Source organism: Micropterus salmoides, unplaced genomic scaffold, assembly GCF_014851395.1.
Source record: "Micropterus salmoides isolate LMB-PRFRI ecotype aquatic unplaced genomic scaffold, ASM1485139v1 Ms_hic_scaffold_8, whole genome shotgun sequence".
NCBI lineage: Eukaryota > Metazoa > Chordata > Actinopteri > Centrarchiformes > Centrarchidae > Micropterus > Micropterus salmoides.
The window spans coordinates 5,077,401-5,102,574 of NW_024044570.1; the positions used below are offsets into that span (position 1 = coordinate 5,077,401).

The window sequence follows — 25,174 nt, forward strand, 5'->3', positions numbered from 1 at the left end:
TTCAACTGGTCCCGGTAGATGCAGTTTAGCAGGTTTTAGTCAAGATTTGGAAAACAATTATTAAAATAAAAAATAAAACTCCCAGCTGTACACTGAAATTACAATCTGCCACAGACAGAGGAAGCATTCGCTTCAAGTAAAATAAATTAAATGTGTTTTTGTTCATTCAGTTTCCTTTAGTGATCTTGCCGTAGCAAAACTAGTATAGGCAGCCCATTAGTAGAAGCAGAAAGTAAGTATTAGTGGTACCAACTGTTGAATCACAAGCAATACTAGTAGTAGAAACACTATTACTAGTATTATAAAAGTACTCGGTAGTATTTGTAATTTTAATTGTGCTGAGGATGCAGAGACTTATACTCAGTCATATAGAGCCCAACACCTCCAACAGCTACAAACACGACAGCTGGAAAACTTTTAAAGCTGGTTCTGTCAGCGTAAGAATGAGAACCAGTCTTATTGAAGGAGTTTTACAGCTTCTCATGATTTACAGTCACAGTATAGGAGCTTTATGTTGAGCTATATGCTGCTATTTCAGTATGTGAGCCAGAAAAGGCGACATGGTGGCCCCTGTAAAGCTCCACTAATCTGCTTCTGGACATATGAGATCACACATCAGTGCCGGGTGTGGGGTCCTTTCTGGATTACACTGATTCACACTAAGATACTTATACACACACTGGGACCTGACCAGCTAATAGATCCAGACAATATTATTCTTATTATTCTATTTCTTTTTTTTGTCTGCACTGGTTTACTGTTAGATGTTATCTTGTGTGATACAATGTTTGTTATAATAAAAAAAGAGAGATGTATCATTTCTGCTAGGTTTTCCTCATTAAATACAACTTAAAAACATTCAAGTGCTTTAGTGAGAAAAGGAAGGGAGTAAAACAGAAGTGTCAAATTTACAGAAAAGCAGAGAAAAGCCAAAAACAACTTAAATCAAGCCTATGAAAGTCATTAAAAGTTTATAAAACCAGAGTCACAAACAGCAGAGAACAAAACCCAAGCATTAAAATCACACCAGGAAACAATTACAAAACTGTTTCCTCATAAAGAAAGATTTAAAGTCTGGATCGAAGAGATGGCAAAGAGCTCCGCTGTCACCTGGTGCAGTTTCCCTGCAGCTTTTGTTTTAACTCAGCCAACAGTTTACGAGACTTTCATCATCTCATATTTCTTTGACAAAGCAGCGGGGAGGAAAAAATAGACCCAATTTGATTTTGGTTTCCGTGAAACAATAGACAGTGAACTTGCTGGCTGGATGAGTCCACGGCCTGAGTCCCAGAGGCTTGTGGGATCTTGAATGTGGGATTCCCGCCAAACACGGCAAAGACCCGGCTTATCTCACACAATAGCACACGCAACCAGCTATATTTAAGACCAGCATGGCCAGGTGTTGACCACATGCCCCTCAGTGTGTTTCTGCAGCCAGTGCTCCGAGGCATCTGAAGGCAGGTCACAACTAAATATATAAACACACACACGCTGTTAGTGGAGAGTTACCCACCAGCGTGAGCTGCTAACATACCTCGCAGGTGAGAATTTTTAGGTTCATCTGCACAGACATGCATGTATTTGATTTTTTTCTACTTGATGTTTCTGTCAGAATTAGGATTTTTTATTTTGCTGGGAGGTGGTCATTTAAAGTGAATGTGTTAGCAGGGAATGTTTCATTTTGTCTGCAAAGGGGGTGGACACAATAACCTGTACACCTGTAGGTCTGCAATCTATACCATGTTTTGTTGTCATCTGCAATTGTTGCAGTTTTGCGTTGGCATGAAATTTATGTTTTCTTTTCATGCTTTTAGTCCATGGGGAGACTTAAATATTCAAACAAAAGTAAGTTTATAATGTTTTCCCTGTCCTCCCTAATGCTTCATTTACAATCTGTAATTTCAGAATGGTTTCTTCGAAAGAACTATGTAATTTGGTGATAATTACAGGGTAAATAGAAATTTTAGTTCAGTTGTTCAATTTAAAGAAATTTTAAGAAAATATTCACTTATTACTAATTCATAATTGGGATCTTTAATCTTCATTAGTGTGGAATTGTTTGCTTGCCTATGGACAAATTCCACATAGGCATGCTCAGCTGATGCTAGCTAGTGGAATTGATTAATTTAAATTACATTCATATTCATTCATTTCCAGGAAAGTTCCTGGGAAACGATTAGGAAATTGCAGATCTGCTAAATGAAACGTTGCCTTTTGTTTCTGTTGACACTCTGCCGTAAGATGTGTTGACTCAACTCCATGGTTATTTTTTAAAGGCTATCATCGTTGTCTTGGATTGATGTGTTTCTGTTATTTTGTCCACCCGCTTGTACCTTGGAGTATTTAAACTGTATGCAGGTCTAGAAGCTCTGTGAGGAATGCGAGGACATTTTTAATCTTAAATTATTTCAGAATAACACAGCTTTCCAGCTGAAGAAGTAATTGTCATCGTTTAGATCACAATAACATTAAAGTGGTGTTAATGTTACTCTGCAAGTTGATAGGGTCATTTGGCACAGAATCAGCTTGTTTGAACCAATGATATCATCACTCAGAAGGAAGAAAATCAATACTAAATGATGGGAGTAATTTAAAGAATGGTATGCGGGATGTTAAAACTCCACTTAATGCTTTTTAGCGCATTTTAGCTCCTTGTTTGTGTTTTTTATGGCACATTTACTGTCTGGTTCAGTCTGAGTGTTTCCCGCAGCAGCAGGGAGTTGATCATACGAGCTGTGATACACCCACTGTAAACTACCTCATCAGCACCAAACCGCAGACAGACACAGTTAGAGACTCGCCAGTGAAGAAAGTTGAACATCTAGCTGCTAGAGACAGACATTTTTCTCAGGAGATGGTGGAGACCAAAACAGAGCTAACAGGAGGATACAAACGCATCTTTAACGGGGTGATCAATTAGCTCTGTGTCTTCTGGATGGGAAAATAGCAAGCTGTTGATATCAGTTGTTTTGTTTCCAACTTGTTCTGTCCACAAGTGGCCGAAAAATCTAATATTGTAAATCTAAGCATACATGATTTGTAGTTAATGCGCTCAAAAATGCAAACCACCAGTTTGGTCCTTGAAAAGCTGCTTATAAACTGGAATCATGTCTCCTCCCTGTAGAGTGATGAACACTTATGAAGACTATGGTGAGGAGGAGATCAATGATTACATCATCCAGCTCAATATTCAGGACTCCTGCCAAGAGGCCTTTCTGAAATCTGCAGCAAGGTATGGAAGCCACATCCAAACTTCACCCATCTCCAGAATTTCTTTTTATATAATTTGATCAAAGCTGACCAGCTGACTGCCCTGTGCTTCCTCTGCTCCTGGCTATTAGTTTAGCCGCAGTAACAGATGAAAATTTGAGAGTCCTGGCTGCCATCGAGCAAGGTAGGTTGGACATGACCCTGGAAATACCTACATCATTACAGAGCATTGTCTTTGTGTTTGGCTCTCCTCTTAACATCACACGGCCGGCAGCTGAAGCTGAGGACTGCCAGCCATCAGGAGACCGGCAGACAGACAGGGAGAGGGAGATATATAAACAAAGAAGTGGGCGAGATGAGGTATGAGAGAAGGAAAAGGGGGAAAACGAGTCTGTTCTTTAATCTCTTCAATTTTTCTTTCCTGGCCAGGTAAGGTCACAGTGCTCAGGGAGATGCTGAGGCACACCTTGGCCTTCAGGGAGTCGGACAGTCACGGCTGGCTTCCCCTCCACCGAGCCGCATCCCAGCCAGTCCTGGAGGTTCTGGAGACTGTCTTGAGATGTGAGTCAATATATACAGTATAAGGGGATTCTTTAAGTCTCTGACCGTTTGATTAATTCCTTTAAAATGTACAGTGAGAAATAAAAAATGTAAATAAATGTTCCCATGTATTATTTTATGTCAGCTGACACCATCAAAAGTGCCTAAGGGTTACTGATTATCTGACTAACTGAAGAGGTCACTTCATAGCAAGTGTTTTAGTGCATTAATGCAGCAGCACAAGTCCAGTACCTGAGGGAGGACTTGAGGTCATTATGTCAGTAATGTAGGAAGGTGTGACACCTGTAAACTGTGCACTGAGCTAAGGCTAAAAGTCACAGAAAAACGATAGTTACTGTTTAGCTAAACCCTTTGTAAACCCCAGATAAGCTACTCAGATGCTAAGTGACAGACAGACAGTGGTGAAAACATAACCACCTCCCCCCTTTAACATTTGAGGTGACACAAATAAATAAATAAATAAATAAATAAATAAATAAGGTAAGCGAAGATGAAGCACATCAAGTTGATTGCAGGAAGAGCAAGAGGACTAGTGATATCAAAATAATGGCTGCTTGAAATAATATTAATGCACAGAATACTTCATTGAGAAATGATGCTGCCTTCCAGCTGTCTCTGCCTAAAATAACACGTGATGTCGCCCCCTACTAATTCAGCCTGGATGTCAGCAGACAATGAGTTGTCCCCGGTTTACCGGCTCACCTGCCAGGTTAGCGCGACTGGCAGAACGATATGAACTCCAGGAATGTACACGTTGACCTCTGTGTGTTGTGTTTGTGTCAGTGGCAGCTCAGGGGCTCAGCCTGGAGGAGAGGACGGCCGTGGAAGGAGAGACGCCACTGACACTGGCAGTTAAAGCCGGACTGGTGCAGAATGTGAAGAGCCTGCTGGAGCACGGAGCCTCGCCTCACAACACCAACAGCAAAAATGAGTCACCGCTGCTGCTCGGTAACACCTTAAAGCATTGGGGGAAGTGCTTAACAAGGCTAATGGTCCCATGAGGCAGTAATGGAAATGTGAAGTAAAGTAAAAATGGAACATCTTTGTTATTCGAACATCTTTATCACTAGTGGGATAAATGTGTAAAGTGAGTAACATTGGTGAGAAACAACACTCTTTGGGGGTGCCTCAGCCTCAGGGTGGTTTGTCATTCTATAAATATATACAGCTGATTAAGACACACTTTTCCCTCACCTTTCAGCTGTGAGGGCCGGCTCTTACGAGATGGCGTACACGCTGGTGTCTCAAGGCACCTGGGTGGAGCAGGTTTGCCGGAAGAAGTGGACGGCAATGCATGAGGCCGCCAAAGTCGGCAGGGTGGACATCCTGATGCTGCTGCTGAGGAACGGCGGTCGGGTAAACAGCAAGGACGTGACAGGAGTGACGCCCCTGTCCGTAGCCGCAGAGCACGGACACTCCCACGTCGCTGAGATTCTGCTGAACTGTGGTCAGTCTGAAGATAAAACTGACTTTAACTGCAGGCGTAGAGACTGGAGACGTGATGAATTTGTCAGATTTCACAAACGCAAGAATGAAAACATAGCATAGTGCATTAAAATACCTAAGTATTGACTTGATAAAGGTTAATATTTCAGTCATTCTGGAATTTGTTCAATTTTCATTCACTTCCCCTCTACACACCTGTATCTCAAATGATCAGTCCAATCTCCTCTTGGTTCTTCCCGCTGTTCCCTGCTCAGGTAGCAGAGTGAACTCTCAGGCCTGTAATGGAGAGAGTGTCCTGCAGGATGCAGCCGGATCAGGAAACACTGCCTGCATTCAGCTGCTGCTGGACAACGGAGCCGATCCCAACCTGCCTAGCATCACCGGACACCTGCCCATCCACAAGGCAGCGTACGCCGGACACTACGAGTGAGCTCCTTTTGTCCAACACTGTGAGACTGTTGGTGACACTGAATGCTTGCAGAGCTAATGGCTAATGTAATGGAAGCGCATCAGCTCCCACTCCCCCCTTGCAATTAATACAAATGTATCTGCACGTGTAAATATTATTTCATTTCCTATCATGCACAAACCTGGCACATTGCACATATTTGTTGTTAATGATTAATCTTTGTTGCTGTATATTTTTATATTGTCAATTTATATATTTATGTACACAATATTCTCTTCCGTTGCAATACGTCTGCACTACACAAACCCAGAATAATGCACATGTAAATATCTGCGACGTTGTTCGTTCTCTGCAAATAGTTTTCTCTATTCTTTTTATTATTCTTATATAACTTGCATTGTCTATTCCATATTTATATATTTCTACAGTTATTTCTGTATGTTTGTCTACGTGTAGCACCTTATCACCAAAGCAAATTCCTCCTATGTGTAAAACACTACTTGGCAATAAAGCTCCTTCTGATTCTGATACCCGAGATTGCCAGTTCGAGTCAGGACCATGCAGTAGCACAACCTCAGGGAGAACCATTAAACTAACACGCTAGCAAACCAGCAATATGCTAGCCCTAGTCTGTCACAGTAGGTTCCCTGTAGTGCTTCTGTACCAGGCCATTTACTGCCCCCCCCCCCCGGCATTTGTACATCGTTGCAATCAATCAATCATTTCAGTCAATACAGAGTTAATGGAGCAGGGAACAAATGAGTTCTTAGAGCAAAATGGTTAGTTTAGTCGCTAACCGGACAATCAGTTCAAACTTTATTTGAAACATGTATTTGCACTGTTGACTCCTGTCTGATAACCGTCTGCAAACCGTTCGTCCTTTGTGGAACAGTTGATCCTCTGTCTCCAGCTCTCTGTTCCCTCAAAGGTCAGCACTGTCAAGCTTGTTACTGTTCAGCAGCATAAATTCACATGTCACCCTCGAGAGCAAATCCATTGATTGTGATGATTCCACTGAAATCAACTGACTCGCCATAAAAGTTTGCCTTTTTAAAAGCTGCCGTGACTGGGCCTTCAGACTCAAAAGTCTTTGTGAACTCTTTGTTATTATGAAGTGATTGGACTGTTGTTTTCTTTTCTCCAAGTGCTCTGAAGATGTTGATACCTCTGACCACCAAGAAGGCCATCAAAGAGGCGGGTCAGAGCCCGGTCCATTCTGCGACGGATGGAGGTCAGAGGTGCTGCCTGGAGCTCTTGCTGGCCTGCGGCTTCGACGTTAACTACCGCATGAACACGAGAAACTCTGAAAACTACCGCGACATGAGGAGAAGCGCACTGTACTTTGCTGTCTCCAACGGGGACGTAGACTGCACCAAAATCCTGCTGGCAGCTGGGGCGAAGACGGACCTGGACCCACTGTGCTGCCTCCTGGTGGCGGTCAGGTCAGGGCGCTACGACATTGTAAAGTTGCTTCTGGCGGCCAAAGCAGACGTTAACTGTTACTTCACAGTAGTGAGCGACACAGTGTTTCCCACAGCGCTGCAGTACTGCCTGAAGGACGAGGTGATGATGAGGCTGCTGCTCAACAACGGCTACAAGGTGGAGCGGTGCTTTCATTGCCACCATGACAATGCTTCTAGTGCTGCGGATGAGGTGGAGGGGAAAATTCCTGTGAGTGACTGTTTTCCTTTAAGCAATTTTCTTAATATTTTGGGAAATATGCTTACAGGCTTTCTGGCGGAGACTTAGAGGAGAAGATATATTACACTAATATCTGCCCATTAAATGGTAAGGTTAAAGCCAGCAGCTTCACTTTAGCACAAAGACTAGAAACAGGTCTAAACATCTAGCCTGGTTCTGCCAATAGTAACAAAATCCCAGCACCAGCATCTTTCATGTCATTCATTAGTTACCATTTTATACATATTTTGTTTAATTTGTACAAAAACGTAAGTGTAATAAGGACAATTCACCATTTTATATGAATTATGTTTTGTTATGTGCTGGACCATTCCTCGGCTCTGAGCAGTTACCAAGAAGCTCCTGCTCCCAGGCAGCTACTTTACGTTGTCAGGCGGGTGGCAAAAGACAGGATGGACTCCAAAATGGATGGGGCTCTGCATAGGCGGACGTGTTTAAATGTGTGCTTTTGGGCCATGTGCACAGTTTGACTGCATCGGGCTGTGGATGATCCGCCCAATTTGCAGTCATTGCCAGATGACAAAATGTATGTCATGCGGCTGCTTGTGGCAGTGTTGATGAGTGCTGAATCATTTGCACTTAGAGGTGTGAAGGTTGGGATGGTGCGTGGACATGTAGTGTGTCTGATTTTCATGCAGGAGATAACCATAACCACAATCTTTACCTAACCTTAACTAAGTGTTTTCGTGGCCTAACGTTAATCATACCTTTACCAGTTTATTTGCCATACAAACGATGTGACATTTTAGCAAATCAGTCAATCAATATCAGCGTTCTGGTCTCTGCCACCCGGATTATTTAAACACACTTGCTGTTACCGCCCGTAACCACAGGTGTCGCCAAATAAACCTGAAATCTCAAGTGTTCAATTCTAGTATGATTGTTTTCACCCGTTATCTTAACTATAACTGCATGCACCATCTTTAAAGCTATTTTCAAATAATTTAAACACATTTCTCAGTAAGTGGATATTAACGATCAGTGGTTAAATCCATTGCCCAGTGTGAATGAGAAACATCAATTGAGGGTTGGGATGATTACTGACAAAGACCACAAGTGGAAGCCACTTCTTAAAAAATACAACTGCCTGCTGAAAATCTGCATTTATAAAGGAAAAGAAGAATATTGAACATAGATAGAATATATAAGTTGCATATTTCTAGTGAGTGTTCATTTTCTTTAAAATATGTTTTAAATTTTTTTACTTTTATACACATAAAAGAAAACATTAATAACCTTACGATGATGTCCATCCTCTCTCTTCAGTTCTGTGAGTTCATGAGCCTCTGCTGCCTCATGCATCTGTCTGGGAGCGTCGTCCGGATCCTGCTAGACTACGTCAGCCACTTCCACATCTGCTCCAAACTCAGACTCACCCTGGAAAACCAGGCAGAGTGGCCTGAAATATGTGACATCCTCAGTGAGTTAATCCGTGATTTTATGACAATTATCAGATTGGAGGCAAGAGATTCAGGTGCACCGCCTCACCTGAGATAAAGACCGCCTCTACTAAAATCTGAAGAAATGATCACACTTTAATGAACTAAAACTAACCTTCAACACACATCAGAGTTGCTACATCACACAGCAAAGACCACATGACTGAAGCAGTTGTTTGGATGTTTGTTAATCTGTTGGTAATGTCTTTTTTCTTTGATCAAGAAGAGGATTTTTCAACGACTACAGAGTATCATGATATTTAACACCCCCACCTCAATTTTAATGAGCTTTCTGCTTGTGCCTCCCTCTGGACAAATTTTTAGATCCACTAGTAAGACTCAAAAATCATTATGTTGATCACTTTACCTTTGGGGACACTAGCAGGAGTGTCAGACTTTTAATATAGTGTCTTTCCTGAACAAAAATGTTTTCCTATCATCTCTCCTTTACCACCATAGCAAATAGTTTTCATTCCCAACTTGTCACACATGGATGCTTGGTCAACAACCTTGGTGTCGCTTTTTAACGCCTTGGGTGCCCTTTAGCATTGTTTTTGCAAGTGTAGGGTTAGCAAGAATAAACATGTCACATGGTTTATTTTGAAAGTCTAACTGGACTTCGAGTCTAATTAGACTTTCAAAATAAAACTAGTGGTTGTGAAACATCACAATTTGCTTAGTAGAGGCAACAACTTCTCTACTTGGTTAGTTCATGAAAAGATCATGGTTTGGGTTGAAATATCTTAAAGGATCACAGCTCACAGGGATTTCTTTGAAATACTTTAACCTCATTATTTGAAGCTTTGGCCATGTTTAACATGATCATCCAACATTGTAACATTGTAGAGAAGTCATAAAATAAGGAAAAGCATAATAGTTAAGTAACGTTGCAACTTGTGTAACTTACTTAATCTAACTAAAAAGAATCAATGTTGACATTTTGTTTCACACGGGAAACAAACACAGTCTCCTGGATGAAAGTCTGGTTTCAACCCACCCATGTATTTATTGCCTTAAGTGTAATTTATACTTCTGTGTCGAATCGACGACGTAGATGACGGCATAGGCTACGGGGCTACGCAGAGGCTACTCCGTCGCCTGACGTGCACCTCCTCCAAAATGTAACTACACGTCCAGGTGACGCGGACCGCAAGCTCTGTGATTGGTCGGCTGGGTAGCCTCGCAATGCCTCCAAGCTGGCAGGAAGTGCCCGTGCTTTGAAGTAACTTTTACTAGCGGCGACTTCTTGCAAGATGGCGTAGTGAGCGGCTGCACGGAAGAAGCTTTCTTGCTTAATTTCCTCAGAACACTCTTTAATTTCGTATTCCCACCAAGTATCTCTACTTTTGAAACTAAAAAGAAAGAAAATATCCAAAAAATGTCTCAAACGGAGTTTGAAGACGTTTCTTCTCTCTCTCGAGGACAGGATGATGAATATGCCATGTTAGACCCAAGGGACACGGATAGACCGAGAGGTGATAAACAAAGCTTGGAAGACACATGTGAGTTCACTCCCTCCACTCCATCTAAAGGAGCTCATGTTCGAAAGATAGCAAAGCTAAACGAGGATGAAGTATCAAACTCCACAATCCTTGCTGCAATTAACACACTAGCTGTGAGGTTTGACACGCAAGAAAAAAAAAACTAGAAGATCTTAGCACGCTGTTTAATTAAAACTGTGCTATGATAGCTAGCTTAACCAAAGCATATGACTTTAACGCTGCAGAGGTCAAAGACTGCAAAACGAAAATATCAGTAATAGAAAAAGAAGTGGACCGCCTAAGAGTGGAGAACACTGAGCTAAAAGAAAGGCCAAGAGAAATGACAGATATAAACGGAGATGGAATTTAAGAATCAAAGAAATGAAGGAGAAAGTGAACAAGGAAACCAGAAGTGATGTGATTCAACTGCTTGGCAAAATAGCACCTCACTGGGAGAAGAACGTGGATGACATCGTGGACACGGCCAGAAAGCTGAAAACAGAACGCCCTATATCATTGCCTAGTTCTGAGGACGACAACACAGTGATGCATTTTGGAAGATGACGAAGGAGTCGAAGGTCTGCCATGAGGCTGGAATTAAGTTTGTGGAGGATCTCACAAAAGGAGGACAGATTGGCAAGAGAAGCTTTGTGGCCACACATCAGCCAGGCAACGAAGGCTGGAGAGAAAGCATACTTCCGTGGTCAATTCGGTTTCATAAATGGCCGCCGGTTTCAGATTGGAGACGATTAATTAGAGCCTGCTCGGCCAGCAAAAGTCAACACAGTGGACGTTGTAGCGCTACTGCTGACTAGCGTTTGGGGGCGCAGTCAGTCATTCAGCAATTGGAACAGAAGCGGACTTGATGACGGCCGGACTCGTTAGCGGGCGGGACCTCACATCTCCAAAAACGTCGAAGCAATTTTTTTAATCTTTGTTATATTTGTTGTTTAAACAACTATATTCCCACATAAAAAAACTCTTAAAACTACTATGTGAGACACAAGAACAGCAATATTATAAGTTACAGTTCTGATTTTTCTTGTCCGACATTTCCGCTTTTTGGCGGCGAAATGCATTCTGGGATATCTGGGGGTGGTGACACACCGATGCAGGCTCAGTAAAACGGGCGGAGCGAGAACACATCCGGGTATTTTACTGTACTTGGCTGGATGCGGACTTTTGAATTGGAACAGTACTTTGGCTGCGACTTATGACGAAGTCCACAAGAACACAAGTACAGACAAGAACGCAGATTGAGAAACGGCCACGGACGCACAAGTATAAATGCCTGGCTACGTGCATAGCTACGCCGTAGGCTACGCACGTAGCCAGGCATTTATACTTGACCCTACGCAGGAGTATAAATCAAGCTTTAGGCAAGGATTATACTTTACGCATCCGCGAGTACGGACCCTACGCAAGGATTATACTTTATCGAAGGATGTGACAAAGACCAGGTATTTGATGCACTGGGAATGAGAACAGGCCTTTGCGGGAATGAGAACAGGCCTTTGCGGGAATGAGAACAGGCCTTTGCGTATAATCCTTACAAATCTGTTTTATTACAGTATAAACTAATAAAGGAAAAATTATTTTCTGAATCTTGCTCTCCAGGCAGTCCTCGCTCCCTCAAGCACCTCTGCAGACTGGACATCCGGAGGCGTCTGACCCTGAAGAAACTCAACAATCCGGAAATCATGAACTCACATGTTTTCCCTCCAAGACTGAAGCGCTTCATACTGTACCACGAGTTCGACCTCTACAGCAAGGACCCTGAACAAATCGTATAAAGACTTGTGGTCGATGCAAGAGTCCCGCTTGCTCAAAGGATGTAACAGATTTTTAATGGTTGTAATCTCTGGTTCTGATATGCATAATACTGTATATATAAACTTTTATTATTATTATCCAAGTACTTGTCTGCATAAATGTGATTGTAAAAGACAAAATCTACATTTCAGACCATTTACTGCAGGTCGAATATGCTTTTTCCAAATCAATTCCTTGTTTTTCCCCCTAGTATGGCCTACAGGTGGTGAGATATCTAAACAACTACTTGACAGAGCTTAATGAAATTTACAGTGGATATTCTTAGTGACCCCTGTGACCTTTCATCTAGCGCCACACTCAAGAAAAATGTTCCTCTTGCAATTGGTTATAAAATATCAACATCTATTGCAAAAAATTCTTAAACAGTAATATTTAATATTTTTCTTACAGTTAACCCATACGCAGACCCAAACAGTTAATGTATTCAGTAACAAATACTGTTTGTATCAAAGCCCGATATCTTTTCTTCCTCTGTGCCATAGAGCTTCATAGTCATTTTTTCACTATTAAAAACACATCAGTGAGCCTCACTGTTGCATGAGTGACATGTTCATTCATCACCGTGAACACACACTGTAGTTTATTTTGACTCAGTCCCGACTTTAGTGCCCAACAACTGCACTACTTCCTCCTGTTTGAGTAACATTAAAAACTACAGTGACAAGCTGTTATTTGGAAATGACTGAGCCTCTTTTAAAAATGAAACATTATATTTGTGATGTGTTTTTAAAGAGTTATGTCTTCACTAGGAACCAATGGGCTTTAGGCTGAGAGCCACAGACAGGAAGTCAGAAAGTATTGAGAGGCATACTAAGACGTTTTTGGTTCTCTTATTCGGTCAGCCATATATCTGAATGTTTCTTTTTACAATGTAAATATCCAGTGTCTCTGTATATGAATTGTGAGCTGCATTCTTTTAGTCTCAGAATTTCGTCATTTTGATGATTGTCCCTCACCTGATGCCTGTAATGTGCAGTATTTTGATGATGGAATTTCAATGCATGTACAATAACTTTTAAAATATTAAATAAATTAAAGATTTTAAAACAAAACTGAACATTTAGTCTTTATCAATGTCAATCTATATGGTACTTTCTTGATTTTGCAGCCTGGAGGATAGGAAAAACATTTACAAATCCCCAGTTTAATAGTATGTAATTGAGCGTTAAGAGTTTTGTAGTAAATAGACAACAACATGCAAAAAAAAAAACTCATGTTCGCAGCTGTTCAGATGGAAGTGCAAATTTTAAGCTAACAGTCTCAATTTGTCCATCAAAATGCTCATTAAGCACAGAGGTCAAAGGTCAGCGCTGTAAATCTGCAGCAGCTGGAGGAAAGCTGTCAGTCATTTCACTCTTCAAGCCTCTTTATTATTTCAACAGGTTCTCATCGATTTGTTGTCCCACAACGTTTGAGCACATGGTTACTGATCTCCACTGTAGTGAAAACGTTGTCGTGGTCTGATGAATCATAATGACACAATAAATATTCATACAATTGGCCGGCTCATTATTGTTTGTCATTAGCTGTGGAAAATGTGCACAGAGTGACATTACACTCCATTAAGTGCTGTGAAAAGGCCTGCATGTTAAATACACTTGAACAGGTGACACCTATAAATAGCGCAGTTGAGTGTGTATAAGCTCGTGTGTGTGTGACGGTGGGGGAAGGCTGGGATTGGGTGGGGGAAATTCTGCCATGAAGCAAACACCATGCTGCTGACTCGTCCTATGACTCCAATACAATACAAGACACATTTATCAGGTGAGAATTAAGAAATTTAGGTTTAATCATGTCTGTTGTATTTCGCAAGCTCTCATATACAGAATGATATAAAGTTTATAAGACTATGTAATCGCTGGGGATCCTGGATCACCAATGTTAAATATGATGAACAGTAAGGACGTCAGGGTTTAAAGTGTCCTGAAAATGGAGCGGATAATAAATAAAGATCAAGAAAGAGAAAGCAGTTGATTTAAAAACAAAATTTGATCTCAGACCGCTGGTTGAATGTGTCTCTGTGACTACACACTGGTATACTCACAGAGACTCGATAGCTGTGTCCCAGTTCCACACTAAATTCTCAGCGTCCTGTCAGTCCAACATTTGTAACTTAACTTTACAACAAAATTTCAGGTCAAGATCAGTTGATTTCAGTGGAAACCCTGAAGTAAAGCAGAACTTTCACGTCTAGAAACAAAGATAAATCTTTACTTGAATAAAATGTGTGAAGTTAGTTCGGTTAGCAATCTATAGATTATTAGAGAGTGTTTAGAGAGTTTAAACAAGAGGAATTTTATTTTATTTTTATTTAACAATTAATGTGATTGCTTGTGCGGTTAGAAATTGAGGAACTGAATCGTGTGAAGTTGTGACTATGTGTACTCCTTTGATGTCAGAAGGATGGATGCAGCTGATGACGTGGATGAAGACGAACTTCTGGACTACAACGTGCAGATGAGCATTCAGGAGTCGTGTCAGAAAGAACATCTCTCAGGATCAGAGAGGTACCGCAACATGAACCAACTTCACCGTCCATATCAAAGTTTGAGATGGTTGCCTTTTTCAGAAATTACATTCATCTTCTCATTTGTGCATTCAGGAGTGAAGCTCTGAAGCTTGTTGAAGCCATCAAACAAGGTAAAAAGTAAAATCCTGGAGTTGTTAGTATTCCAAACTACCAAAAGTCAATAAAAAGTTGGATTTGTCAGTAAACATAAGTCCCTAGTCGATGAGACTGGCTGCAAGTGGATCCAAATACATATACAGCTCAATGTAGAAAATACAGAAGCTTCCTTTAAACTCACAAGCGGTGACTGAAGGATTCAATGAATGTGCATGGACTTCATGGTTATCAGATCTCAACCCAAATGAAAACACCTATGGTAGGAAACATATTTGACAGCACTGTCCACAACCATCATTTAAACACCAAATGAGGGAATGAGTCTTTGACAAGGAGCACTTAAGCTGTGATGAATAGTAATAGATGTAGTAATAGATGAATATCCTGGTTGTATAACTAAAATAACACCTACTAATGAAAGTATGGTTAGTAAATAATTACACAACTCTATCCAGACACATGGTATTTTTAAATAATGGGTATGATATAATGTGAAACAAAACTATTTCTGCTCCATTTAAAAGTGTAATTTGTTGTAATTTCTCATGCATTTCTCCCCCCCCCCCGAAACAGGCCTCAGACAGGAGGGTTTGCAATCGCTCATAGAGCCAACTTGTTTGCGACTGACACATCACTAGTACCAAATGAAGAGCTGTTTGGGAGCCGAAAGAGCTGGCTCTCAGTAAAAAAACAGAGCCATAAGATCCAACTCCCTTCAAAGAGCTGTAATTCCCTTCACTACTTTACAGCATAAAACCCAACTAAAGCTTTTATTGCAGGGGTGGTCAGCCATGCGTCACAGAGAGCCAACACCTTACCAGGTCATTTCTTTGATGTCTTCTTCCCCTCTACCTGAAAGAACACTAATCTGTGCGTGGAGTCTTTGGTGGGAATGAAAACCTGCCAACTGTTGGCTTTCCATGGCACATGGCTGCCCACAGACATCTTGTATCTGCTGTTGGCAGACGGTAAAAGGAGGGAAAGACTGATGAAAAAATTATTTTCAACATGTTTTCAAAGAGAGTGAAGGGCTGATGGGAAAAGTAGGAGAAGACAAGCATTAACTCTGGTGTGAGACGGAGATAATCTTTTGCTCTGTAGTAACAAAATCTACTGAAGAAAAAAAAAAAAAAAAAAGGTAAAAACTCACTGAGACTGTCCCTGCAGGTGACATGTTGGCACTACAGGAGCTCTGTGATTTCCCAGCAGCCTTCAGTCGGGTGGATGAGTGTGGCTGGTATCCTCTGCACAGGGCGGTGGTCCAGCCTCTGGTCCTGGTCCTGGAGACTGTGCTGTACGGTGGGTAAGACGTCAAACCTTTTCTTTCGCATGACAGTCAGAAGTGATTATGGACAAGAAAGTGACACTAATAGTATTAAAACTGTAGGTGGTGATGGTGTAGTGGATAAGACACATGCCTTTGGTGTGCGAGACCTGGGTTCAATCCCCCCACTGTGACCCATATACCAATGTGTCCTTGAGCAAAACACTTAACCCCTGTTGCTCCAGAGGCGTGCGACCTGACATGTATAGCAATTGTAAGTCGCTTTGGATAAAAGTGTCAGATAAATGTAATGTCTAATAATGTATAATCACTGTAGGAGATTAATAGCTCAGCATTATTTTTTGATATATATTTCACTCATTTAGCTGACGCTCTTATCCAAAGCGACTTACATTTGCTATACATGTCAGACGTCGCACGCCTCTGGAGCAACGAGGGGTCAAGTGTCCACATTAGTGGATGGTCGCAATGGGAATTAAACCCGGATCTCTCACACCAAAGACGTGTCTTAACCACTGCAACCTCGCCACCCACCCAATTGTTTGTAACAAAGTGTAACCTTTGCTGTCTTTAACGTGCTGTGAATCACAGCTGAGCTGACAGAGGTGCTCTCAATCACCAGTAAGTGGTGCTCCACGGCTAAAAGCTAGTGTCTGGTTCATGACTATGGTGATTCAGTTCAGTTTCAAGATTCTGGACTGAACACCTTTTACACCTAAAAAAGTAGAGTAATCCATCTAGCTGGTTTGGTTCTTGGTTACTCTTTAAATAGTCTTACAATAAATTATCAAAAGTAATTAAAACACAACTTATTTAAAGAGGTGGTATTCTGCTTTTATGCTTTTCCCCTCCTCTCCTTTATTGAGTTATATACCTTTCGTGCATGTAACAGGTTTGCAAAGTGAAAAAGTCCACCCCAAAGGGAGTTCCCATCTCCCACAGAAAACTCTTCTCTGCACTGTCTGAAAACAGCTCGTTTATAGTCCAGCCGTTTTCCTGTGACAACACAGGGATGAAAGCAAAATGAGCCTCATAACGCTCGCCAAGCGGCTAGTCCGACACGCTCTCAAAAACACAGGTGGAAAAACACTGAGCTGCAGCACACAGCTCTCCTCTCCCTTCCAAACACTAGCTACCCTCCAGGCAGTCAGTGGACATAAAGTTGTTCCTGTGATGTAGAGACAGAGCTCAGTTAAAACTTTATGGATGAAAGATAATTTTGTTACAGATTAATAACTCACCGCTCTGAAACTCTCGCTCCAGTCCATGTTGCCAAGCTGGTCGGCAACACGTACAGCTGAACCGAAGCTGTTTACCGGCTTCTCGCTGACCCGCCCTTCTCTGCTTCTGATTGGCTAGTAGTCCTTAAATAGGAGCTGCGTATGTGCAACTCCCAACAAAGATAATTTAGAGACAAGATGTATCACTCTATAGCTAAAACAAAGCCTTGGATTTTTTCCTTTACTTTGGACTCAAACCAGAGGTGATGTGATTTCATGGTCAGCATCTTAAACCTCAGGGCCACCAGAATACTCCAAATGAGTTGCAAACTGCTTCCTGTGTATTGTTCATGTTGCCTGATATTGTCAGCATGTGCATCATCTGCCTCGGCATGTGTCATGAGAATGATTGTTGACTCTCCTGTCTGAGCTGAATTCACTAAAGTAAGTTTAATTTTTTGTTCTGTGCTTCAGCGTCTTTCAATCTGACTCTGGAAGAAAAGACTTCGGATGGTGAGACCTTCCTGACTTTAGCAGTGAAAGCTGGTTTGGTGGAAAATGTAAAGATGCTGCTGGATCACGGAGCTTCTCCTCACACCACCAACAGCAAGAACGAATCCGCTCTGCTTTTAGGTCTGGTATATTCTATCCTTCACAGCCGACATAAAGTGACGCCCAAGAGAAAATGTTTTGTCCATCCTCAACATCAGTTCCTCATCCTCTCATGTCCCCCCCCTGTAGCAGTCAGAGCTGGATCTTATCAGATGGTTTCCGGTCTAATAGCTGGAGGAGCTCAGGTGGAGCAGGTGTGCCTGAAGAAGTGGACGGCCATGCACGAGGCCTCCAGGGTTGGCTGTGCTCATGTTGTGGAGCTGCTGTTACAGAACGGAGGTCAGGTTTCAGAGACAGACCAGCATGGAGTGACTCCTCTGGGCATCGCTGCGGAGTACAGCCACCCTGAAGTCCTGGAGCTCCTCATCAAACACGGTGAACAGATAACCATACATTAAAATAAATGTAATAATAATATTTAACAAGAATGCATTGAGTGACTGTGCCATTTAAAAGGGTTCACTTGTAGTTCTGTTCGCACAAAAAATTATCACCAACTCTCTTTAAAACTCGTGCAGACTACATGATTTTCTGCGTCGGCCGTTCGCCGTGCTGTTCAGACTACACAACTTGCCGTCTTGTGATGGGAATCTTGAAGTTGTTGTGGCGTTCACACTACATGACTAATAGTAGACGACTGTCACCCGACGGCTGGTGTATATATAACCATTATTAACCAAATATAACCATTTGCCCAGGCAGAGAAGGACCAATGATGACGAGTATAACCAGTGTCCCTAGATTCCTAAAGCTACTAATAAAGCACCGATATGCTTTACAATAATGCAAAGTAAAAAAACAAGCAATGCTCAAACAAAAGAGCGCCCAACACTTGGTGCACTATCACACTATGTGATTTACAAAGGGTCGAACTGATTGAAGCCACTTAGACAGGCAACAGACAGAAACAGGAAATACAAACACTCTAGATATTCACTACCTAACAGAGGTACACAACCAACAGCAAGACGAACTGATCGCTGGCTCAGTCGCTCCAAACTGTGGACACACAAACTATTTGTAGTCCAGCTGGTGTTGATTGGAGAGTCCTGGTTGGCAGGGTCGGTCGAGTCACAGCCACACCAATCACAGACGCCAGAGAACAGCAACCAGGAAATAGGCGGTCGCAGCTCGAGAGGAACCAATCCTCGACAGGGACTCACACAGCTGGGATTTGCATGACAGCCAGAAGCACTCAGGAACACAATTACTTTAAGGCAGCCAGAGGTGGCTGTAACACTTGCAGTTAAATAAATGCAAATGCCTTTGGAAAGGTTTATTTTCAAATTAAAGGAAACATGCAGTGCAATTAAAATATAGAAGAAACAAATGTGCATTGTCCAAAAAAAGTAACTTAAGCCAAAAAAAACAAGCTACTGATTATAAAATGGCCCAGAGTGCATCAGTAACAACTTCTCGACACAGTTTCTTTTTGGCCAAGTTTTCCGTTCTCTCCCTTTGAACATGACAAAAGAGGAGGGAAGACTAAATCATGCTTACATATGTGTTGCCTCAGCAGGGATGATATTACAGGAGAACTGTTAATCTATAGGAGAAACCGACCGGATGTCTATGTAGCTCCTACGAGTCGGCCAGCAGACCGCAAAGAAGGCCGTGTGTTCCAAAACGCAATAATCAAGATGGTGACCAGTCACAAATCAGATGATTTTTGGACTTAAAACGGCGAAAACAGGAAAAGTAATTCAGCGGTTTTGACGATCGTGTGCTGCCCCTCGGTACCAGGGGCGTCGGTTTTCAACCGGCAATGTTTAACGATATTTTCGTCTCGTTCTCGTGAACCTAATATCGCGACTTGTGATGTCTCACAAGCTAATGTCTCTTCACGCCCCTAATCGGAGCCCCTATGTCCTCGCCGCTGTTTAACACAACGTGACGCCCTTGTATATCTTAAAACCATCTTTGTACCTCTGCTCCAAATTATATCTTTTCGGCTTTTACATTTTAGGTGCTGATGTAAACGCCCAGGCGCCAAATGGCGACAGCGTTCTGTACGACGCTGCAGGTTCGGGAAATCCAGACTGCATCGACATCTTGCTGCAGCATGGAGCAAATCCCAACATCCACAACCTGAGCTTCCAGCTGCCAATCCACCATGCTGCTTACGAAGGACACTACCTGTGAGTAGGTAGATGACAACGTGATCCACAAAGCTTGTTCGTTAAGAAAAACGAAAGCTGGGCTAGTGTTGGTCTGAACCAATTCAGGAAACTGGATCAGAAAGAAGACTGAAGGGCTAAACATCTCTGACTGGTCGAACACAGATGCTGCAGTTACAACCTGTGTAGGCTTCATTCAAAAAAAGGAACTACTAGTGTTACAGTATAGTATTGTTATAAATTATAAAGAATATGGTCTAGACCTGCTCTATATGAAGTGCCTTGAGATAAGGATACTATATAAATGATCAGACAGGTCAAATTTGATCCATAATTCCGCCTCCAAGAGAATATTTTAAGTTAAATGTCTGTCCAGCTTTCATGTAGGTCAGTTTCTGATGCTTTTAGAATGAGCTACGCCTTTTCTCCATCAGAGCTTTGAGGATTTTGATCCCGATCACCACTAGGCGGGCCCTGCGGCTGTCCGGCCACAGCCCTGTCCACTCTGCTGCTGATGGAGGCCACGTCCACTGCCTGGAGCTCCTGCTGCAGAAAGGTTTTGATGTGAACGCGCTGTTAGCCCCTCACATTTCTGAAAATTATGGAGACATGAGGAGAAGCCCGCTGTACTTTGCTGTCTCCAACGGGGATGCAACCTGTACTGAGATTCTGCTGAAGTCAGGAGCCAAACCTGACCTGGACCCGCTGTGCTGCCTCCTTGTAGCGGTCAGGTCAGGGCGCTATGAGATCGTGAAGCTGCTGCTGGCGGCCAAGGCAGACGTTAACTGTTACTTCACGGTGCTGAACAACACGGTATTCCCCACAGCGCTGCAGTACTGCCTGAGGGACGAGGTGATGATGAGGCTGCTGCTCAACAACGGCTACGATGCCGGGAAGTGTTTCTGTTGTAACCATGACGACGACTGGGAGGACCTGAGCGAGTCTGATTACTCACAAAATCAGGAGGAAAAAGTTGCTGTGAGTTTTACTGTCACTTCAGTACCCTGCAGCTGTTCATTGAATGTGTCAGATTCATTGATTAATATTTCATTTTGTTGAAGGTACCGGCTGTGAACGTTAATTGAAAGTGTAGTGTTTCTGCTTCACAGCCAACAAAACATGATCAGGCATCTTTTAATTGTATTTTAGCATAAATCTAATAAGATTCAAATAGGGGATACTGGATTTGAAACAGGACAGACACTAACGAGGAGGAGGCATAGCCAGTGGAATTTATCAAAAGAAACAGATGAAAACTTACAGGTGAGCAGTCTGAGATGCAGAAACAATATTACCAAATTACATAAATCCACAAAACACTGGTAAGACACAAAATGTAGCAACTGGGTAAACGTTAATGAAAAAAGTGACAGTCAGACAACCACTTATATACACAGGTGGGGAGAACGTGGCACAGGTGATACACATAAGATAATCAGGCAGGAAGTAAGACAAGACAATGACACCAAGGACAGAACAACTTCAAAGTAAAACAGGAAACATGACAAATGAACAAATAAGGAACACACAACACAGAGATGAGTCAACATAGAGACAGGGAATGAAACACACCAAGACATAAGAGGAAGGCGTTACCAAAACCAACAACAGCAAAATCCAAAACAATTCTTTCCTAAATTGATCTCACAAGATATTTTTACATCAATAAATGTGCGAAAGCTCTTTTTTGTCATTTCTAACAGCAGTTAGACAAAATGACCTTGACTGAAGGTCCACTTGCTAGTTGTTTTTTTTTGCACATTTCTTCCCTGACAGATTAGTCAAAATAAATTGTTTTGTCTGATACGTACAAAACGGAGCAGAGCATGTGTCTCCATCAGAGTTTTTTAAAAAAACTTCATGCAGAAACAAAAGTACAAGCATCTATAATTTTTGGGGTACTGTATCTTTGGCAAATAGGAGTGAATTATCACACGGACACTTAGTTAAATTGCTCATGTAAGTGTTACCTTCTCTACAGTTGCATCGAAACAGAAAAACTACCTGTCCGTGTGAAATGAATGTCATTTGTCGTCCAGTTTTGCGATTTCATCAGCGTCTCCTGGCTGGTGAACCTGGTGGGCCGAGTCGTGTCGATCCTCCTTGAATATGTGGGTCAGGTTTGTCTTTGCAGCAAGCTGACAAAGATCCTGGAGAACCAGAAGGAGTGGCCTCACATTCACAGGACCATGCGTGAGTTAACTGTGTGGTAAAAACAATCAGGTTAAGAGGCTGCAATTTTGGTTTAACTGCTGTTCTCCTGTGATCCAGGTAACCCTCGCTCTCTGTCGCACCTGAGCAGAGTGGTGATCAGGAAACACCTGAGCTGCAGCGGTCTGATGTCCGTCCAGCTTCCCAATAGGCTGAAGGACTACCTGCTGTTCAAAGAGAACGACCTGTACGCCAAAATCATCTGCAGGGAGGACTGAAGGGACGACGATTTCTATCTTATATTGAGTCTTAAATGTCAGTGATGACTCTTCTTGTTTTTTGTTTGTTTCCTTTTGTGTTTTATCTAACAGGGCCTGTACTTCTCAAACTGCTACAAATTACACTTGAGAAAGCCCCAAGGAGCCAACATAGGAGACACCTTTAAGAGCAACTTTCAAGTGATCACATGATTGATCACATGTAAGCAGGAATAGCCAAATAGGGGCAAGGACCGTGTCCTAAATCCATTCAGCATACTAATTCAAAGCAGGTTTTTAGTATAGTGTGTTCACACTGGAAAAGTAACAATGAATTTTACTAAGACCAGTCATACGGTTGATACGTTTCTTTCTACTGCAACTCACAAAGGAAATGGAGGCGCTTATCACAGCTGGAAAAAAAAAATCATAAATTAGGGATGGCAGTGAATAAGTTCAAAAGGATATTAGAAAACAAGAGTATTAAATCTTTAGAAAGACATTTTGCTTTCTGTTTGTGAAGTTTAACTGTCAGTGACACTCCAAAGACACAATTTAATGTGTCTAATGTCAAATTTATAGTATAAAGTATATTGTTTTTTTTGGTATACTGCTAAACAATATGACTATTTGTATGTATATACTGTTGACAATTACTATGTGTTGTAATAGAATGAAGGATTTGCCCTGTTTTTCATTCTTACATTTTACTCTTTTTTTTTTCTACAAAAAAATCTAATTTTACATATCAAAAAAGTAAATTTTATTTGTGTGAAATCTTTCATATCTTTAATAGCAAGTAACACAAGAAAAGAACAAAATTTAATATATTTAAAAAGCATAAATATAAAAGTAGACTAGGACTTTGTTTTGGAAAGTCGCTCTAGAACAGGAGCACCTTCAATCTGAAAAGGGTGTGCACAATCTTGCTTAGGCTTTGAGGTACGTTTTCTCTTGTTTGGTGGGTGTGTCAGATATGTTACCCAATCAGCAGCCACGTGTACATAACAACAGGGTGTTCAAGGCCCCAGCGTTTCTGTTTTTAATACACGCTTTGTTACATTTCGTAGTCAAACGCTCTACTTATATCTTTCACTCAAGTCCACAATTTTAGCAGTTTGATGAATACAGGCCCAGATCTGTACTGTGTGAACTCAAGTGTTGGAGAAAGTGTAATCTTAGCTTAACTGTTTGTGGAAATATAACAGACCAGGTGTTGTTCAGACCACTACATAACCAAAAGCAGGAAGGCCTCATGAAAACTGTAAATAAAAACAGGCATCTACATAATGTCAGAGGATCAAGTAGAATCTGTCACTAATTCATTCCAGTTGCTTCCCCTCTGCTGTTGTTTTGAGTCAGTAAAACTTACTTGAGATTAAAAGCCTCCCAGTGTTTCATACTCCCTACTGTTCCTTGTTGACTGGGAGAATTACCCACAATGCAACTCAACAACCAACACTTTGTTTGGAGATTTGCGCTTGAAATGCTAGTTGTGGCTAATGTAGCCTTATCACATAAATGTTGAAAATGTTTGAATTGCAGTGCAGAGGATCTGTTGTTACAGTGTGTGTGTGAGAAAAGAACTAGCCTAAAGCGGAGATGAGGAGCATGCCACAGAGGTCTGGTAAATTCACTTCTTTCAAACTCCACACCAACAGATTTGGTTTTTTGTTTTTTTTTAAACCGATGCTGACTCGAGGGACATCACTTGAGGGAATTTATCAGATTTAGATAAAAAAAAACAGCAAAGTAGTTTGTGATTAGAATTAATCAGTGAATAAAAACAGTATTAGTGTTAAACAGATAAGGTGTTTGTGTAGTGTGTATGACATCACTGATACTGGTACTGAGTGCTGTGGAAATGTACTTACATGTAATTATACTGAATTTGTATCAACAGCTAATTGAAAACAGGAGCAGATCAGAAAACAGGGAGGGTTCTTACGAAAAATATGATCAAATATACTTATAAAACGGGTGAAATTAGAAAAAGGCCAGTCTCTAATATAAGCCTGTTTCAAATAAAGGTGGAGTGGAGGTAAATAAAGGTCCCGGCTATAATTTAAGAATAATCAGTATTGAGAAATAAATTTCTGCTGTCACATTTCTAACAGTTGTGCTGCATCTGTACTGTATTTAATTAAACTTGTGTTATTGTGATACATTGCCTCTAAACTGACTATAATATTTTGGGCCAATCCGTGTGTGTGTTTGATGTGGAAACATTTAAGTTTGACGTGTTTGTTTCGTTACATAAAAAGTCACTAAAATTCATACTCTGGGTACCATGAATGTCCGAACCAAATCTTGTGAAAATCTAATAGCTGGTGAGAGATTTCAGTCTGGATCCAAGTGATGGACTGACAAAATGACTTTGTCTTGCCAGAGAGAAGTTGGGTTTTCCCCCATCTCGTGGCCATTAGAGGAACTGCAGCTGAACGACCTTCAGCCCTGAAAGTAACAATTGTGCAGCACAACAATACAAACTGACAGTAAACACAGTCAGGAGGTGTGAGCTGCTTCCTGTCTGTAACACACAGTGAAAGCAGGTCTAAATTTAACCCCCTGACCTGCAAAAACAACAACAAACACAACGTGGCTCCACATTCTGGCAGGTCACCCGAGAACCTGATAACAAGAAGAGGTCACGTTGTTTTGAATGACCTCCAAACTGTTGACACCTTCTGAAAAGCAGCTGTAACCAGCAAGTGTGTTAATGTCCTAAAACAAAACACAGACAAATTAAATAAAACATGTTATGTAAGTAACATATCTCAGGATTTTCAGGTAACATGACTCCATCCAGCAGCCATGACTGTGTTA

The 25,174-nt window shown here is 41.6% G+C and overlaps 2 protein-coding genes and 1 long non-coding RNA gene across 3 annotated transcripts; 2 read left to right on the forward strand and 1 right to left on the reverse strand.

The window, feature by feature from the left end:
• The first annotated feature begins 3,128 nt into the window (after positions 1 to 3,128).
• On the forward strand, positions 3,129 to 12,958 carry LOC119894319 (ankyrin repeat and SOCS box protein 15-like). The gene is made up of 9 exons (XM_038707002.1): positions 3,129 to 3,232; positions 3,342 to 3,394; positions 3,640 to 3,771; positions 4,555 to 4,719; positions 4,973 to 5,218; positions 5,472 to 5,643; positions 6,772 to 7,297; positions 8,594 to 8,747; positions 11,865 to 12,958. The coding sequence occupies exons 1-9, from the start codon at positions 3,129 to 3,131 to the stop codon at positions 12,038 to 12,040; spliced, it is 1,728 nt and encodes a 575-aa protein (XP_038562930.1). The 3' UTR covers positions 12,041 to 12,958.
• On the reverse strand, positions 7,206 to 15,909 carry LOC119894320. The gene is made up of 3 exons (XR_005442899.1): positions 15,857 to 15,909; positions 8,564 to 8,704; positions 7,206 to 7,268 (listed from the first exon to the last, which is right to left on the reverse strand). It is a non-coding gene; the product is annotated as an uncharacterized LOC119894320 (long non-coding RNA).
• LOC119894318 (ankyrin repeat and SOCS box protein 15-like) lies at positions 13,767 to 24,900 on the forward strand. The gene is made up of 10 exons (XM_038707001.1): positions 13,767 to 13,844; positions 14,480 to 14,587; positions 14,683 to 14,720; positions 15,874 to 16,005; positions 17,686 to 17,844; positions 17,953 to 18,198; positions 19,790 to 19,961; positions 20,375 to 20,918; positions 21,980 to 22,133; positions 22,212 to 24,900. The coding sequence occupies exons 2-10, from the start codon at positions 14,484 to 14,486 to the stop codon at positions 22,367 to 22,369; spliced, it is 1,707 nt and encodes a 568-aa protein (XP_038562929.1). The 5' UTR covers positions 13,767 to 13,844; positions 14,480 to 14,483; the 3' UTR covers positions 22,370 to 24,900.
• Positions 24,901 to 25,174: the final 274 nt, after the last annotated feature.